Raw genomic sequence first — 17466 nt, forward strand, 5'->3', positions numbered from 1 at the left:
AAATGGAATGGGAGATGGAGTAGAGGGGTGGGAGATGGAGTAGAGGGGTGGGAGATGGAGTAGAGGGGTGGGAGATGGAGTAGAGGGGGTGGGAGATGGAGTAGAGGGGTGGGAGATGGGGTAGAGAGGGGGGGTGGGAGATGGGGTAGAAATGGAATGGGAGATGGAGTAGAGGGGGGTGGAGACGGGGTAGAGGGGGGTGGAGATGGGGTAGAGGGGTGGGAGATGGGGTAGAGAGGTGGGAGATGGGGTAGAGGGGTGGGAGATGGAATAAAGAGGGGGTGAGGATGGAGTGGCTATGGGATTGGAGATGGAGCTATTGCTATATTTAAATGAATGCTTCCCACTGTCTTCTGTTTTGTATGATGCTGTTTAAACTGCTGGATTTCGGGAAAAACCAATTACTTTCACATTAGAAGGAAAGAAAGGGAAAGAAGAGAAGGAAGGAATAAGGGAAAATAGAAAAAGAAAATGAAGTTCAGAGAAGAAACTTGTCCTAGATCACTTAGTTAATAAAGCCCCAGCAGGGACTGAGATCAGATCAGTGTGATGCCCGATGCCATCTCCTCTACACTGTGACACTTAAGAGGAGCTTAAGTGCTCCGAAAGACCCAAGAGCCATCTGAACAAGCAGGTCTTCATCACCTAGATTGTGCATAAGAGACCAACAGCAGCCAGAACAGATTTCACCTTAAACCATAGATAGGACTAAGATGACGAAATTACCTTTTTATGTGTCCATCATTAGATATTAAACACAAGGGGTTTATTTTCTTTAAGGTAACTAGTTTAGACAAATCTTTCCTGATGCAAGCTCCCCCGCCCCTCCTGCTTGGTCTCAAGGCTATTCCCTAGTCACCACCAGTTCTTCCAGGATCATTACAGCAGGAGAAAGGACAACAGCCAAATGAGAGTAACACCAAACCTGCTTAAAAGTGGAAGAGGTAGGTGGCTATCCTTTCCTAGCTGTAAGCCAACTCTGCAGCACTGATTCATAAACTAAACTAAGACTGTGCCCGAGTTCAAAAAGAGTGGGTCCTTGTCATTCCTGGAGATATTCTAACTAGGGACTGAACACTACTAAGGTGGGGAGATGGAATCTTGAGAAAGATTCTTTTCCATCGGTCAGCCTTACCAAGAAGTGGCTGACACTAAGGAAGTCATGACGGCCACTCAGGAACTGAGAGGTTCTAGCTGATCCACATATGAATATTTATTTCAAGCAATGCCGCAATGTTGTGGCATAGTAAAACTGGCGATTCACCACAAAGAAGCCCAAAAGTTGATTTAAATAAAAAAAGAAATTCATAAACAAGAAGTCCAAAGTTCTTATTGCCTTTTATCAAATATTTAATAACGTTTAGAAAAATAAGTATAGAACTTGGTGGTTTCCAGTTGTCTTAATCAATTAGTTTGAACTTCAACTTCCCCTGAAACACTGCTCCATAAGCAATTTAATGGTTTTTAACAACGAGCAAAGCTATAATACTCTATTTGATGAAGTAGGTTGAAAAGGGAGTAAGTGTTCTTAACTGTGAGTTAGAACACAGAGCAGCCTATTGATGACAAAAATGCTAACCACTCATACAGTAACTCTTTGCTGCAGGCTTAACAATGATAGAATTGGTGGGCATTAAATTGGCAAGGTGATGTAGATATACATCTAGTTCTAGTATCTTAATCTCTGGGCTTTAAAACAAACTCTAAATTCAAAATTCAAAACTCTCTCTTGGGCGTGGGGGGCGTTTCTAGACAGGGTATCTCTGTGTAACAGCCATAGATGTCCTGGAACTCAAATTTGTAGACCAGGCTGGCCTCAAACTCACTGAGATCCACCTGCCTCTGCCTTCCGAGTGTTGGGATCAAAGGTGTGCACCACCATGCCCGGCCAAAGTCAAGACTCTTAACCCAAAGCTAAGTCAATAAGAGTTCCTGGTTGTTTAAAACTAGTTTTAGTATGGGGTACTGCCATTTTTACCTCCAAGGTTTATGTGGGAAGTAATTACCAAGGCTGGAGAGATGACTCAGGGTTACAGTACTGAGAGCTTTTAGGAGATATGATTAGTACCTTATAAAAGGGCCGAAGGGGTTGAGCCGGAAGTCCTACTTTGCCTTTCTGTCTCTTTTACTATGTGGGAACATAGTGAGAAGGAGCCACCTGAAAGCAGAGCTCAGGCCCTTACCAAACACTCAAACTAACTGTACCCTGACCTCAGACTCCCGAGTCTTCAGAAAAGTCAGCTCTAAATCTGCTGCTTATAAATCACTCATGCCAGGTGTTTTGTGAGAATGACATGAAAAGACCAAGATGAGTCCTGAAAGGAAAGCGACAGCTTACCTAATTTGTGTGATATTGAGGTAAAAACAAATGAGTTAAAATGAATGTCAGGATTAAAATGGCAGAGGTTGGGAACACTAGAGATAAGAAATGAAAGGGCTTGCAGCTGGGTATGAGATAGCCAAGCTGACCAGATAAGAGGAGGGACAGGGTCTGGAAAAAAACAATGGAGTTGGTCTTGGCAGGCTCCACCTGGCTCCCACCAAGACCCCTCCCACCACCACCCTGAGAACACACCCAAGGCACTGTTGCCCTTTTACCTCTTCTTGCATTTAATTGCAACAAACTAAATTGTAAGACTGGCTTTTAATAAAGCCCTGGCTACTAAATTCCTGCTCCTACCGGCGTCTTAAGGGGATGGGGCTTTAAGTTAATCTATGACCTGCATATGTGACTTAGTATGGTAAACGTCACAGAGTTACTAGAAAGGAGACTATGGCTGATTAATGTGTGACTATAATTCAAGCTGACTCCAACCTCAGGCAGCAGGAGCTGGCCTTGCTGTGCTTGGTGGTAGCATCATGGACAAGAGACTGGAACTGCTTACCTTCAGTGTTCTCTGCTTCCAATCTGCAGGACCTAGACGTTCTAACACCCTCCTTATAACTATCCATAAGCAAATCTGTAGTATCTGTGCTAAGATGCTGACCTCAATTTGCGGAAAGACTGGGTTGTGGTTAAGATAAATATTACTTTGGACATAAGCATTCAAGGAGTGTATGTTCATTCTCAGAGGTTGATATTAGTTATTATCTAATACATGGATATATGTTATAAAATTTCAGATATTCTACGTTCAGTTTACTAGGCCATAGAGTGACTTTCTTTTTTTCTGAAAAGGGGCAGAAAGAAATTGTTTAAGCTTATTCAGCCATTGCATGTCTGCAATTACTCAACCCCGCCTCTTAGTGTGATAGAGAAAATGGAAATGGGAGTGCATGGCTAGACTCTAGTAACATTTTATAAGAGAGAATATAGTCATTAGCAAGGAAAATTTGGTCAGAGTTCATCCACCTCTATAGCATAAAGCAAGGGAATCACATCATTTTACAAAGGCCTCGTAGAAGCTGTTACTGTATGCCCACCTGTTTTCTCTATAAATCTCCTATAGAGTCTACTAACACACTCACCTAAATTCCTTCCTTATGAATAATTTTAGCTAGTAGCCATAAGTCTACAGTTCTGAGGTCCCTGGTAGAACATTTTTCTATTCTGATGAAGTAGTTCTTCGAAGGATGTTAAAACCTGGCAGTGCTGGACACAGTGCATTTTAAAGATCCCCAAAGCAACATTATGGCACCAAAGAACCTCTCCTTCCACACCAGCAACACTAGCTCCTCGTAAGTTCTGGATAAAGAGAAACTACTAGCCATGTACTGAAGTTCAAGGGATTAGTTGGCAGTAGTGTCTTCCCAAGTTTACCCTTGTTGAATACTTAGGGTATTATAAAGCCACAATAGGATATTTTTATGTGTACAATATGTACACACTACTGACGATTTTGAGAGGAAATTTAAAGCTGATTGTTCTCAATGCTTTGGCAGGCAAAACTGGGAATGCAAGGTAAATTTATTTCCTTAGCATTAGATTATGTGACATCTTTGTTAAGGTGGAAGTCGCTGACTGTTCTTGTCTGTGCAGCGTATGTGTATGTACATGTTCATGTGTGTGCACACACGCATGCGGAGGCCAGCAGTTGAAGTCAGGTATCTTCCCTCTACCTTACTTTTTGAGACAGGGTCTCTCACTAGACTAGTTGGCCAGCAAGGCCCCTGGGGATCCTGCTGTTCCTACCTTCCCAGTGTTGGGAACTCTACTGCGGCAGAGTGCCTGGTTTTGGTGTTTTACAAAGGTGTTGGAGATAGAACTCAGGTCTTCATGCTCACAAGATCAGCACTTTAGGGACCAGCCATCTCTCCACCTCTGGCTTTCGGGGTTGAGGAAGCCTATTTATGTACCTAACCGGAGACCATCCCTCCACCTGCCTCACTCTCCTGAGTCCGGGGATTACAGGTGTACCCCAAGTCTATCTGGCAGTAGTTGTTTCTAAGGCATATAAATTTAATTCACAAGGGTCATATGACTTACTGAAAAGTTTTGTTGAAAACAAACAACAAAACCCAAAATAAATAATGAACAAACAAAATCGTTTTGCCTACTACTCTGCATGCCAGTTCTTTGTCATATCTGAAGGCACCGAAAAGGAAAAAGGCACTCGGATCTACTTAGCAATACATACGGCGCTGCCAAAGGATCACCACAGTTAGGTTTTGGACAAGCTGGCTAATAACTGATTGACGATAAGCGGAGTTTCTAACTCGGTGGATCTGTTTCCTGATTTGTAAGGCGAGGAGTAGGCATTTGCCTAGCTGCCCCACAGCTCCAGTATTGCAAGACAGCCAACACACCATGCCATGCATCCACTATCAGGGCACTCGTTCACGGGCTGGGGAAATGGCTTGGCAGAACAGTGATCTCACTGCACCTACCAAGCCCTGGGATGGATCTCCAGAACGTGTACAAACACAAGTGAGCAATACCCATACCACCAGTGCGGTAGGAACACCAGTGGCTGTATTCCGAGACACCAGGAGGCTTCCGCTCTCGATTCCTCTCTCTCTAGCTCTTTCTCACAGGACACTTCTGTTCTTATCCCAACAGTCCTCTCATCCCGGCTTCGGGTGCTGATCTGCTGTCACCCTCCCTGCCTTTTTCTAGAGACTAGGGCAGACCCAGACTTCCTCAGCCCCGCGGACTCCCCGCACTCGACCCACTCGAGGGACACGAGCCTCTCTGGGACAGCCACTCTGACCCAGGGCTTGGCTCTCCCCGCATCCCAAAGACCCCTCCGTAGGGACAGCCGGTTGACCGCAAGCTCAACCCTTCCCGCCTCGCCTGGGTTCCCTCTCAGGCTGTCCCAGGGAGAGTTTGTCAGGAGAGAGAACTGTGCCGTACCTCAGCAGGCCAATCCCTCTACCTTGGAAAACCCGATCGGGAGGCGAAGATCCCTTCGCAGACCTCTCAGCTGTCGGCCGTCCGGCGACTTGTCCCCTAAACAGGAAGAGGCAACGACTTAAGCCGCGGGGGCTGGCGGGGGTTGGAGTCCTAGGCGCACACAGCCCGCCGCCTCTGTCAAAGCGCCGCTATCCAGAACTACAACTCCCAGAGGGCTCTGCAGCAGCAAGCGAGCCTCCAGCACAACCCCGCCCTCTTGCTTCGGAGGCGGGGTCGCTGAGCAGGTGCGCGCCTCTCTGTTAGGCTGCGTCCTCTTCTCCTGAAGAACCTAGGAAGACAGTAGAAGCGATCTCCTGAGGAGATTTACAGCATTACAGGCCACGTGAGGAAAAGACGATGTGACTGACGTACCTGGTGACTTTCTTCTCAGGCTCTCCAGCCTCTTGTTATGTTCTGAGGTCACGCGCTTGGGCGCTGTGGATTCTGAGGGAAGCCAGGGTGGGGTTGGGTAGCGGGGAGGGCGTGGCTAGATTGTAGACTCAAAGAAGCTTTTGGAGAATATTGACTCCTTGCTTCCCAGTTTTCCCCAAACCGACGCAAATAAACACTACAGTCTGCGTAAAGTATTTTGCTAAGGAAGTCAAACTTATGCTGAGTCCCTAAAATCCACATGGCGTGCCCCAAGCCAGGGCTCTGTAAAAAAAGGTAGCGTTAGAAAGCAATGTACTGCAATGTGATCAAGACTCCAAGACTTAAATTTATCAAATAGTAATGAATTCCAAGAATTTTACATTTATCTCTTTTTTATGTCTTTTGCAACTGCCCAATTTATTTTACAGAGAAACAGTACTAGAAAAGTTAAGTGACGTAGCAAGACCAAAACTTTAAAGTGGCGAAAATCTGGGACACAAACTCCGCTCTCAAACGCCCCTAAATACCCATTCTGATGCTGGGGGCTTGACAATTACAAGTAGGTGACTTAGTGAATGTTGCCTTTAAGGGGGATACAAGCTATTTCATTATAGTGTTCATGTTCCTAAAGGCTTACCAGGTACTCTTTGGCTGTACTTTCAAATGAGCAATGCATTTGTGAGCCTCTCTGACAGGAACATTTTCTCCTTTCTCCGAATTCCAATATGAGAAAACAATTTTAGGCAAGGTTGAAAAGTAAATAAACACCTTACAACGGCCAGAAAAAAGTATTTATAACAACAAAATTGCTGCAATTGGTAAGAAAGCTCTGGTCATACCAGGCAGTATTGGCACACACCTTTAATCCCAGTACTCCAGAGGCAGAGATAGGCAGACCTCTGAGTTTGAGGCCAGCTTGGTTTACAGAGATAGTTCCAGGATGGCCAGGGCTGCACAGAGAAACCTTATTTTCAAAAACCCACAAAGAAAAGAAAAGAAAAAAGGAAGGAAGGAAGGAAGGATAGAAAGAAAAGAAAAGAAAGCATCTGGTCATGTCCCACTTTTCAGGTGGGGATGATCTTGAAGATAGCAGCCCATCCTCTTGGTACAGCTCACTAACACCACCAAAGGGACCAACAGAGACCTTACTCTGAAGAAATTGTAACTGAGTGTTCTGCCTAGTGGATTCTTAAAGGCTCAGCCCAAAGTTTTCCCTTGGCTTCATGGGCCTCATCTTGGCTTCCAGAGCAGGACCTGTCCAAAGTGTTTGAACACGTAGCCATAACTACAGAAGTAAGGTCTAAGTCCAAGCAAGAAATAAACAGACTAGAATTTTGCCATGTTTCCCACTGAGAAACTCTTAATTATTACATTCATTTACTATAGAATAGGATTTAAATTTACTCAGGATAAAAGGATAAAAGTAGGCCAGCCACTGAAAACAATTTTTTTTTGAGACAGGTTTTCTCTGAGTAACAGCCCTGGCTGCCCTGGAACTCTCTTTGTAGACTAGGATGGCCTCAAACCCACAGAGATCCGCCTGCTTCTGTCTCCTGAGTACTGTGATGACAGGCATGTGCCACCACTGCCCAGCATGAACAAATTCTAAGACACACTGTCTTAGTGTAGCAGAATTCCTCCTGGTCTGGCACCAAAGAGTTAGAAACTAGCGCTAACACTACCCCCCACCCCTGCTGGCCTAGCCCTGGTGTTAGCACCTAGCCCAAATCCATCCTTTATTGTACAGATACCTTTTATTGCCCTATGTGAATCTCTGACAGGACATTGTCTCAGAGTTTCACAAGAATACAAAACCTATGCAAAACTCAGCTGGGAGGGAACCCCTGAAAACCACTGTACACCCCTCCATCAAGACTTTGTGCTTGGCACTGGATTTTTGGAAGCTTCATTCAGATGGTTTGAACATATGAAGATCAACTAGCATAATTGTAAGTATGGAAAAATAAAAATGCCCTGGGCAAAGTGAAGGTGCTTCAGTTTATAGAGGCTGAGGACCCCTGTAGCCTCAAAAGGCTAAATTTGTTCTCAAGGGTCTGTGAGCTTTCTTTCAATGGACACACGTGAATTGCAATAGTCTTAGTCTAGTACTGTGACAAAACACTATGATCAAAAATCAAGTTGGGAAGAAAAGGATCTATTTGGTTTTCACTTCCATATCTGTGTTCATCATCTACAGAAGTGAGAACAGGAATCTGGAGGCAGGAGCTTATGCAGAGGTGCTGCTTACCAACTTGCTCAACCTACTTTCTTATAGATCCCAGGACTACCAGCCCAGGACTGGCCCTACCCCATCAATCACTAATAAAGAAGAGGCCCTACACACCACATATACCAGCACACTCACTAATATTTAATGACTAGGACGAGAAGGAGACATCTAAAGAAAAGTTTGATAATGATTTGGTCATAGAGGCAGACAAGAACAGCCAGGAAAAGTGAGGGAGGGCAGTACATTTTTACAGGACTGTTTGGTTTTTATTTATTTATCTGTCTTTTAGGTAAGGTTTACTCTGGAGTGCTAGCCACTTAGACCTTGAGGTAATCTCTGGCAGATAATCAGTGATTGTCACCTGAGAGTTATGAGGTTGCTCTTTCTTGGGAAATTTCAGAACCTTAGCATGACCTCAGTCATAAGACATTCCTGGCAAACCTGAATTCTTAGAATGACTGTGTTTGCTTAGATAAGGACAACTTCTAGATCAGAGAAGAGACTTTGGTTTGCAGGGATTGACTTGCTAAAAGGCCTTTTGTTCTGTAACAATCAATAAAAGTGCTCTTGCGAAACTGCTAGGCAGTCAGTCCATCAGAGGCTGATCCACCCTGCTGCTGAGCTTGTTACATCCTTTAGTGTCTTTCTTCCTCCGATGTTCCTTCACAATTCACAACAACTACAAAGGTCTCACTTTGTATCCCACATTGACCCAGAACTTGCTCTGTGACCCAGGATGGCACGGTCCTCTTGGTTCTCCTTCTGAATGAATGTTGGTACAGCATGAATCACCACACTTAGTTTTTCATCTGTTGTAGTAGAAAGTTTTAGCTATATACAGAAGTAGGACGTATGGTAAACCTCTGTGTTTCTCTTCCAAAAAACATCAGTACAGAACCAAGTCTCATCTCATCTATAACCACATCTTAGTATTTTTGTAATTTCACTACTGTTATGAATTGTCATGTAAGCATCTGTGTTTTCCAGTGGTCTTAGGTGACCCTTGTGAAACGGTCATTTGAAACCCACAGATTGAGAACCCCTGCCTTAGGGACTATTAAGGCTGGCACTAAGCTCCAAGGCAGAGTGCTTGCTTTCATGTTACCCAATAGGCTGAGTCCTGTTTTCTATTCTACAAGCCCAGGTTGTGAGGGAAGACTCCTAACCGCAGTCTTGGCCATCTGACTATCACAGGTCCAGCAGCAGCATCTTCAGGTTCAGGCCTGGATCACAGGATGCCCAGGGTTCCACCAGCACTGAGATCACTGATAGGTTCATACTGTTTCAAGTGCAGAGACTTGAATTTAATCCCCTAAAACCATATTTTAAACAAAGTCCAGGTTCATAATGATGTATGGCAAAATTATAATTATGAAGTAGCAATGAGAATATTTTCATGGTTGGGAGCACCACAACGTAAAGAGCTGTATTAAAGGGTCACAGCATTAGAAAGGTTGAGAACCACTGCCCTAAGGGACTGTTGCCACCACCGATTCCCAACCTTCAGCTGCACAACTATCCCGGGCCAGTATTCACAGATGGAGCTCAAGACCTTGACTCCTGGCACAGACTTGCCTTACTGTCAGGTCTGGCATGGTCCTGGATATACGCCGAATCTATGTAGTACACCATACCTGTGAAATCTAGATATGGCATGGGTTAATGTCATCTTGGATGGCCAAAGGACTGCTCTCGTCAACACCGTCCAAAGCTTGGGTATCACCACATGTACTCAGACTCTACTCATCAGGGTGGGGTGGGGTAAAAACACAGATTTTGTCTTAGGACTTAATGCTGGGCTTCTGAAACTCAACACTGCACAAGCAGAACCCAACAGTCCCCATCTCGAGTCCTACATGGAGGCAGAGTTTCTGAAGAGTTCCAGTGCCAGGGAAGACTTGCTGTCCCAGTCTAGCAAGTTCCTGCTCCAGTCAGGGCTGAGTTCCCAAGAGCATTCGGCAGCCCATTGAGTATAGGACTTGGTCTCTCTCTCTCTCCTCAGTGCTCTGTTGGTCCTGGTGTATTGTGGGCTCAGCATGGTGGCATTTATAGCTACAGTTCTGGAGTACTGTGCCTGGTAGCACAGTAGTGGAATACCAACCCAGGGCTTGTCCCTCTGGTGATTCTCTCTAGAGCTTCACAGAATTCTACAGTTCATGACCACAGGCTGATGGCCTTGGAAGATGCATTGTAGGCCTATGCAAGCCCCAGGAAGAGATTTATGTGGATAAGCTACTTTTATAAGAGCTCCCTAACTGAGTCTTAAAAAATTCACCAGCTGAGAGGTTAGGCGAACCCCAAACTTGAATTGCTTTCTAGTACTGCAAAAGGCAACTTGAACTTTGGTGCCATCTAGTGATAGAACTATAGGCTGAAAAAATAAGCATGCTGGCTTGAATTTCTGAAATCAAACAAAACGGCCAAATTGTGAAGACTGGGATAAATACCCAATCCTTTCCTCAGATTATGTCATATATCAATCAATATCAAGGATGTTCAAGGAACTGTGGGCCTCATCTATCAGTAAAATAAAACATCAGAGAAATGTATTAATACTTTTCTGTTGCTGCGATAAAACACCATGACCCCAAAGCTGATTTATGGAAGAAGGAGTTTAGTTTGGCTTATGGTTTCAGAGTGATAAGAGTCCATCATGGTAAAGAAGCATGGTGGCAAGCAGCAGGTGTAATGGCTGGAGCAGGAGGCTGAGAACTCACATCCTCAACGGAAAGCATGAAACAGAAAGTGTGAACTGGGAGTCAGGTGAAGCTATGCATTCTCAAAGTCCACCCCCGACTAACGTACTTCCTCCAGTAAGGCTGCATTCCATAAACCTCCCTAAACAGCACAACCAACTAGGCTCCAAGTGTTCAAATAGCTGGGTCTCTGGGGAACATTTCTCATCCAAATTGCCACAGATAATTAAAAGCAAACAAACCAGTGAATCAAGTTTAAGGAAACCTACTGAATTGCAATAGAAAATAGAGAGATCATGCAATACTTTAATAGGTAACATTGAGAGAGATGTGGAGGCAATTTTTAAAAAATTGAAATCTGTGATCCTAAAGTTGCACTAAACAAAATGAAAATGCATTAAGAAAGCCTTGATGACAGAGTAAACCAAAAGAAGAGAAAATGGGTGAACTCCAAGGCAGGCTATTTGAAAATAACAGAAGAATAACAATGAAGAGGATGAAATACACTCATGATAACTTTGAGACAACATTAAAAGGGCAAACAGTCAGGTTACTGGGGATCTGAAAGGAACCTGAGATTTGTGCAGCCACACCCCAGTCAGGTTCCAGGTTTTCCAGAGGACTGTATCTCCAGTTTTCACGACATTGTGTGCTCCCATCTCCATGAGTCTGGAGCAGCCTTGTGACTTTCTCATACCAATCAATTAAGTATCATGAATATGATTGTGTAACTTCTTATGCTGGATCTTAAGACACTCCTGGACTCTTGGAGTGATGTCCATGACGTATCTGTCCAGCTGAAATGCTGGCTTTGGAGGTGAGCAGTAGCCTTATAGAGTCTCACAGATTGCCCCAAAACCTTGAAAGCTCAGGGCAGCCACCTGTAGTGAGATATGTTCTGGCTATCCCAGCCCTCAGATACTAGTGCTAAAAAAAAACCTTGGATGTTTAAACAAATTGATATTGGGGGCTGGGGGTATAGCTCAGTGGTAGAGAGTTTGCCTGGCATGCTTAATTATCTAGGTTCAAACTCTGGCAACGCCAAAAAGGAAGAAGTTGATATTAAAGTGTAAAATGATCCAGGTTCTGATCAGCATTTTAACGTAATCGGATGAGTTGGTATGCTGGGCCCTCTCAATCGACACAACCCTGAGAGCATTTTTGTAAGCCAACATGTTCTGCAGTAGTTTGTTTTATAGTAAAGGGTAACAAGAAGAGTGTTGTGGACTTTGGTCATGTGCTTAAGATAGTGTTTGCCAGGGTTCCTAATTGCTTAATTTTTTTTCATTGCTTAATTCTTAATTTCTCCTTTATTTGGGAAAATGTTATGGTATACACTTTAGGGACTTATTGTTCTTCCCCCCAATTTTCTTTTAATGCTACATTTTCAGCCAAATGCTGGTGATGTCCTCTCTGATCAAAAGCTTCAATCTTTTAGTCTTTGTCTTATTTGAAAATTTTGTTATTGCATTTGTTTATTATGTGGGAGGGTGTGTGAGAATGGGGGCTGGTGTGTGTGTGTGTGTGTGTGTGTGTGTGTGTGTGTGTGTGTGTGTGTTCGGGCCATGGCACAGCTCAGAGGACAGCTTGTGGAAGTCAGTTCTCTCCTTTCCCTCTGTGGGTCCCAGGGATCAACCTCAAGTCCACAGGTTGTCAGATTACATCTCACTGGCCTTTGCTTTTTTAGTATTTAGTTGTGGCTTTTGAAGCTGACTGTTAGGTTGCAGAGTTTGGCCTTGAACTAGTCCTGCAGCTGAGTTCCTGATTCTTCCAAGTAATGGTTACAGGAATGCGCTACTGAACCTAGCAATGGCAACCCTTCAATCTTAGAGGGTCAGCAAAATGATTCATTTCTGGTCCAGGCTCACAGACAGGATCTGCTTTAAGATGAAATACTTAAAAACAAAAAAGTACAGGATTACATATAGTGGTGATATTCACAAATCCCCTTTCCATTGCTACTTTGGACACAGAGGACGCCGGTTTTCTTTGTTCTTTGAGGCAAGTGGTATCCAGTAGGAACAGAAAGGCCGACACCCTGGTGTTCTGTGTCACCTAGAACCTATTCACCAGATTCCACAGTTCAGTGATGAACCTCCATTTTGTGGTAAAGGGCCAGAAATGGCTGTTAGTGTGAGGAAAGTTGCCCAGGAGGTCCTGATCTAGAATGTGGCTTTTCTTTTTCCTTCAAAGTTTTCATTGCACACTTGTAACAGTACTAGGGTTACTAACATCACCGGGGAGGGCCTGGGTCATTACACATAGGAGCCCTCAGGAACACAACTCAAACAAGACTCATTTCTTAGCTAGAATACCACTGTATTGATTCATTACTGGGAACAGGTAGTGCCAATAAGTCTCGTTCATGTGAAATACAGGTGAGCAAAATCAGGAATCCGGAAGCTGCCAAGTAAGCACAGGATGGGAACTGGTGTTGATGAAATGTCTTTACAGTGGAGAACATTCTGCTAGAGAGCAGCCCTCAGATCCTGAGTCTTCATCTGTGCCAGTGTTTCCCACATTCCAGTTACCTGAATATCACCTTCATGTTGCTTTACTATTCCCCCACATTATTATATAGCTAAGTTTTTCCTCAGCTGAGTGAAGTTTTAAAAAGGATACATTAATTTAGCCTCATTCTAGGCATTTACATCTCCAAAAGCTAGATATAGTTTTAAATACATAACAAATAGTAAGTTTAAGCATAAAAATGACTGTCAAAATGAAAAGTATCCATGAATTGCCTAATGATTTGTTAGTGGTGTATACCACAGTCTAGTAAACATTACACTCCGTAGCCCAGGATGACCTAGAACTCACTACATAGCCCAGATAACTCTTGGCCTAGAGGAATCCCTAACTTACTCTCTCATGCAGTGGAATTCTAACCACGTATTACCACACATGGCTAGAAATTTTATCTTTTAGAGCCTTGCTTGTAAGGACAGCCTGCCCATCAAACTCTTTATCATGTTTTGCTGACATGATTTCTGGAAGATGCTGTACCCCTTGTACTTCCCTTTTGGGATCCTGCATAGTTCTAACGTGTTTGGTGCTCACACAAACGTGTTTCTAGAAAACTTTAAAGCCAGCTCAAGCTGGAGTGCCTCTCTTTTACATCTACCATCTTGTATTGTACCTGACAGGTATCTAGAAATTTCTTCAAAGCTTCAGAGAAAGAAAAATGATAAAAAACACACACACCCGCCACCTCCCCCCCCCCCCCCCCCCCCGCAACTGTGTTTTACATACATTTCATTGTTAGGCTCTCTGGGAGGATTGGGAAAAGCATGGAAAGATTTTCCTTTTAAAGAGGTTAGGAATGGACAGAATTAGAATATGTAGTTAATGGGCGCTTTAAATACTAAGTGCCCCTGGCAAGTGCATTCATGGATGTGAACAGGTGAACCACAAATCTAGACTTTGACAAACAAGCCATTTCTTCCTCTTTTCTGCCTGAGGGGCTGTTTTCTTCCTACAGACCGCCTTTCTTTACAACTCTAGACGCAATCTCATTCGCGCCTTTTTTTTTTTAATGGGGAGGACAAAGAAAAGCATTGCTTCCACTCGGTTTTAGTAGAGGAGTGGGACGTATATTTGTCAAATATAGAGAGTACGTCAGACATTTAGAATCAGGAGGGCCAAGCCAGGAAGAGGAGACCTAAAGGGCAAGGAGATACAATTTTTAGTTTTTTGTTTTTTTTTTCTTTATGATAAAAATGGAGCGGATGGAGTCGGGAAGGATGCAGCGGGGTACACGCCCTAGGACAGCCTGCATCTCCAGGCCTACCAGGCCGCAGAGCCCTGCCTCGGCCTCATCAAAGGCAGAGAACGTGCAGGGCCCCTCGGTGGGGGCGGGAACCCGCGCGGCGCGGGCGCTGATTGGCTGGTAGCCCCGTCGCCTGGTGCTATTTGTTGTCGACCCACGCACTTGACGCAGTCTGCGTCCAGGCGTCCGCACGTGCAGCCGTTTAATCCGCGTCGGCGGCCGCGAGGAGCTCAGGAAGCCTGGAGTGGAGAGGTGAGTGAGCTGGTGGCCTCCGTCTGGTTCTGCCCCCGGCCATGGCCGCCCTAGCTGGGCCCGGGGGGGCTGTGGAGGTCCGGGCTGGAGCCAGGGGCTCGGCACGAGGGCCTCCGTGGGCTGTGAGGCTGGCCTCTGGGGCCCTCCCCTTCGGGCCAGCGGCTCCTTGCTGAGAGCTCCTAGCGGGTGTGAAGAGCTGGGCCTGCAGGGCGGGGAGGCCTGAGGAACCTTCTGCTCAGTACCCAGGCGGCCATTTTTCAGAAGAAACGGTGTTTGAACGCCCCCGGGGAAGCTCGACGCCCCGGCCGCCACCTTACGACATTCTCCCCTTCTAGTGTCCAAGGCCTCAGCGTCCCGAGTTATCTCGGAGGGGACGCAAAGGGAAATAACTTGAATGTCTCAGACACTACCCGTCCACCTCATCTACAGCAAGCCCTTTGGGAATCCCTTGAGGGAGAACAAAGATTTTGGCCAAACCTAGGCGTTGCTGGGGACATGGGAATTGCGTGAATGATTCACCTAGCTTTGAAAGATAAAAATGCTGCCTATAAATACCACGTATAGGCAAGAAAAGCTTTTCGGGGAGGGTGGTCACATTAGTCAGGTAGTTCTAAGAGATGCGTAGGATAAAAAAATAATTTACATGTATTATTTTGTAGTAGTGGTGGCTAAGCCCACTGCCTTGTGCTTCACTTACTGTGTCTTATTCCTGAACCACAGCCTCATAATTGAAAATTAACAATTCTGATGTGACCATAGCCAAAAGTACATTAAATTTTTTTTTTAAAGGAACCTGTAGCTACCATGGGAGATGAAGATTGGGAAGCAGAAATTCTCAAACCTAACTTGTCTTCCTATGTTCCTGTATTTGAAAAGGTAATAAAACTTACAGTGTAGAGTCATTAAATGTCGTGGGTTTTTATTAGTTTAAAATCAAATTGGTGAGGAAGTTCTAAATTATTCTAGTCTGTTTAGTATTTATCTGCATGTAATCTTTCTTAACTATTCAATGGAGAAAGAGAAAGCCAGGCTAGTCTTCAAATTGGATAACATCTATATAGTAATTTGATAATGACAAACAAAAGTATGGTAATACTGCCAGTGTCATTCAAATCTTAGTGCTTTAGAACTTTCAGGTGAACACAAACTTGTACAAATGTGTGGGAAAGTCTTGAAAGATAACTTGTGTAGAAAAATTGAAAGTAATGATTTGATTGTAAAGTAAGGCACTCAATAGGAATATATTAGACTAAAATATTAGATTGTTTTTTCTGAATGGCATTGGGGGCTAAAATTGTAACTCAAAAACGCTTTGGGGTCAGTTTTATGTGTGTGTGTATTCACATTTATAATTTATTATTATTATTACTGGCATGTACTTTATAAGATACATTCTTATAAATAAGACACCAGACTGTGGTGTCGCATCTTTAATCCCAACACTCAGGAGGCAGAGGCAGGTGGGTCTCTGTGAGTTCAAAGCCAGCCTGGTCTACACAGAGAAACGCTGTCTTGAAAAACCAGAAAAAAAAAACCCACACATAGAAACCCTTTGCAGAAGTTCCCTCATATCTAGCATTTCCACTCTATATGTATGTCAGTTATGATTTGAAGTGCTGTCTTTGTGAAAATACTTATTTTATACAAAAATAAAATACTCAGTGTTTTGCTTTAGTTGGGATTGATATGTGGGCTTTGAATTCAAATATCCCAAATAATAATCTGAATTTATAATTTCTTGGCTTGAAACTTATTTTAGCACTAGTATCTTAATATATATATATACATACATTACATATATATGTATGTACATACATTATAGATCAGAGAGAGAGAGAGTTTTTGAGATAGGATTTCTATATGTAGGTCTTGGCTATCCTAGAACTTGCTCTGTAGACCATGCTAGCCTCAGAATCACAGAGATCTGCCTGCCTCTGCCTCCCAAATGATGGGATTAAAGGTGAATGCCACACTGCCTGACTTAGTGTGTTATATTATTTATTTATTTTAAATAATTTACTTTTTAAAATGTACATTGGTGTTTTGCCTGCATGTGTGTCTGTGTGAGGGTGTTGGGTCACCTAGAACTGAAGTTACCAACGGTTATGAGCTTCCATGTAGTTGGTGGGGATTGAACCTGGGTCCTCTGGAAGAGCACTCACGCTAACCTTCTGGCTCTTTAGATATCTATTAACAGTACCTGTAATGCATAACAGAGCCACTCAGAGCCCACAACCCCCTCCCCACTACCTTAAACTCCCAGGCTGTTCCACTTTACAGCTTTTCTCCTTATAACTGGCAAGGCTTTCACCCCTTTTTGCTATTCTCTCTGTTTCCAAGAGATAGTCATGACAACTTTGGATTGCCCCAAATGCCTCTGGCTATTTTCTCTCTAGCACCTGAGAGAGAAGCCACTCAGCAGTTTTATGTTTACAATAAACCTTGCTGTCCTAGTCTAGCAAGTTCCTGCTCCAGTCAGGGCTGAGTTCCCAAGAGCATTCGGCAGCCCATTGAGTATAGGACTTGGTCTCTCTCTCTCTCCTCAGTGCTCTGTTGGTCCTGGTGTATTGTGGAAGTGATACAGTTTGGTGGTTTCACTGTGCCCTTGCTTACACACACCTGGGAAGCTGAGTTAGGAGGGCTACCAGATCATAATCAATACATGCCATAATATGTAGATCTGTCTCAAAAAAACCAAAGTTATTCAGAGGTAAAAGCCCTCTGAAGTTATGTTGCACCTTTGGTAGAGATACAAAGTAGTAACTTTATTTTTTGTTTGTTTGTTTGGTTCTGGTTTTTTGAGGCAGGGTTTCTC

General features: G+C 44.0%; 2 protein-coding genes across 7 annotated transcripts in view; one reads left to right on the forward strand and one right to left on the reverse strand.

Annotated features, from left to right (window-relative positions):
• Slc38a9 (solute carrier family 38 member 9) overlaps window positions 1-5495 on the reverse strand; it is an 81401-nt gene extending 75906 nt beyond the window's left edge. The window contains exon 1 of one of the 2 annotated variants that reach the window (XM_075976057.1): window positions 5294-5495. The gene's annotated coding sequence lies outside the window, so the exon portion shown is untranslated. The remainder of the gene's footprint in view (window positions 1-5293) is intronic. The other variant, XM_075976058.1, reaches the window with a different exon arrangement.
• A 9960-nt stretch (window positions 5496-15455) lies between these two features.
• The window catches only part of Ddx4 (DEAD-box helicase 4), a 46321-nt gene continuing 44310 nt past the window's right edge, over window positions 15456-17466 (forward strand). For all 5 annotated transcript variants that reach the window (XM_075977825.1, XM_075977826.1, XM_075977829.1 and 2 more), the window contains exon 1: window positions 15456-15527. In XM_075977825.1, the coding sequence (XP_075833940.1) occupies window positions 15456-15527 (72 nt within the window). The remainder of the gene's footprint in view (window positions 15528-17466) is intronic.

Source organism: Microtus pennsylvanicus, chromosome 6 (assembly GCF_037038515.1).
Source record: "Microtus pennsylvanicus isolate mMicPen1 chromosome 6, mMicPen1.hap1, whole genome shotgun sequence".
NCBI lineage: Eukaryota > Metazoa > Chordata > Mammalia > Rodentia > Cricetidae > Microtus > Microtus pennsylvanicus.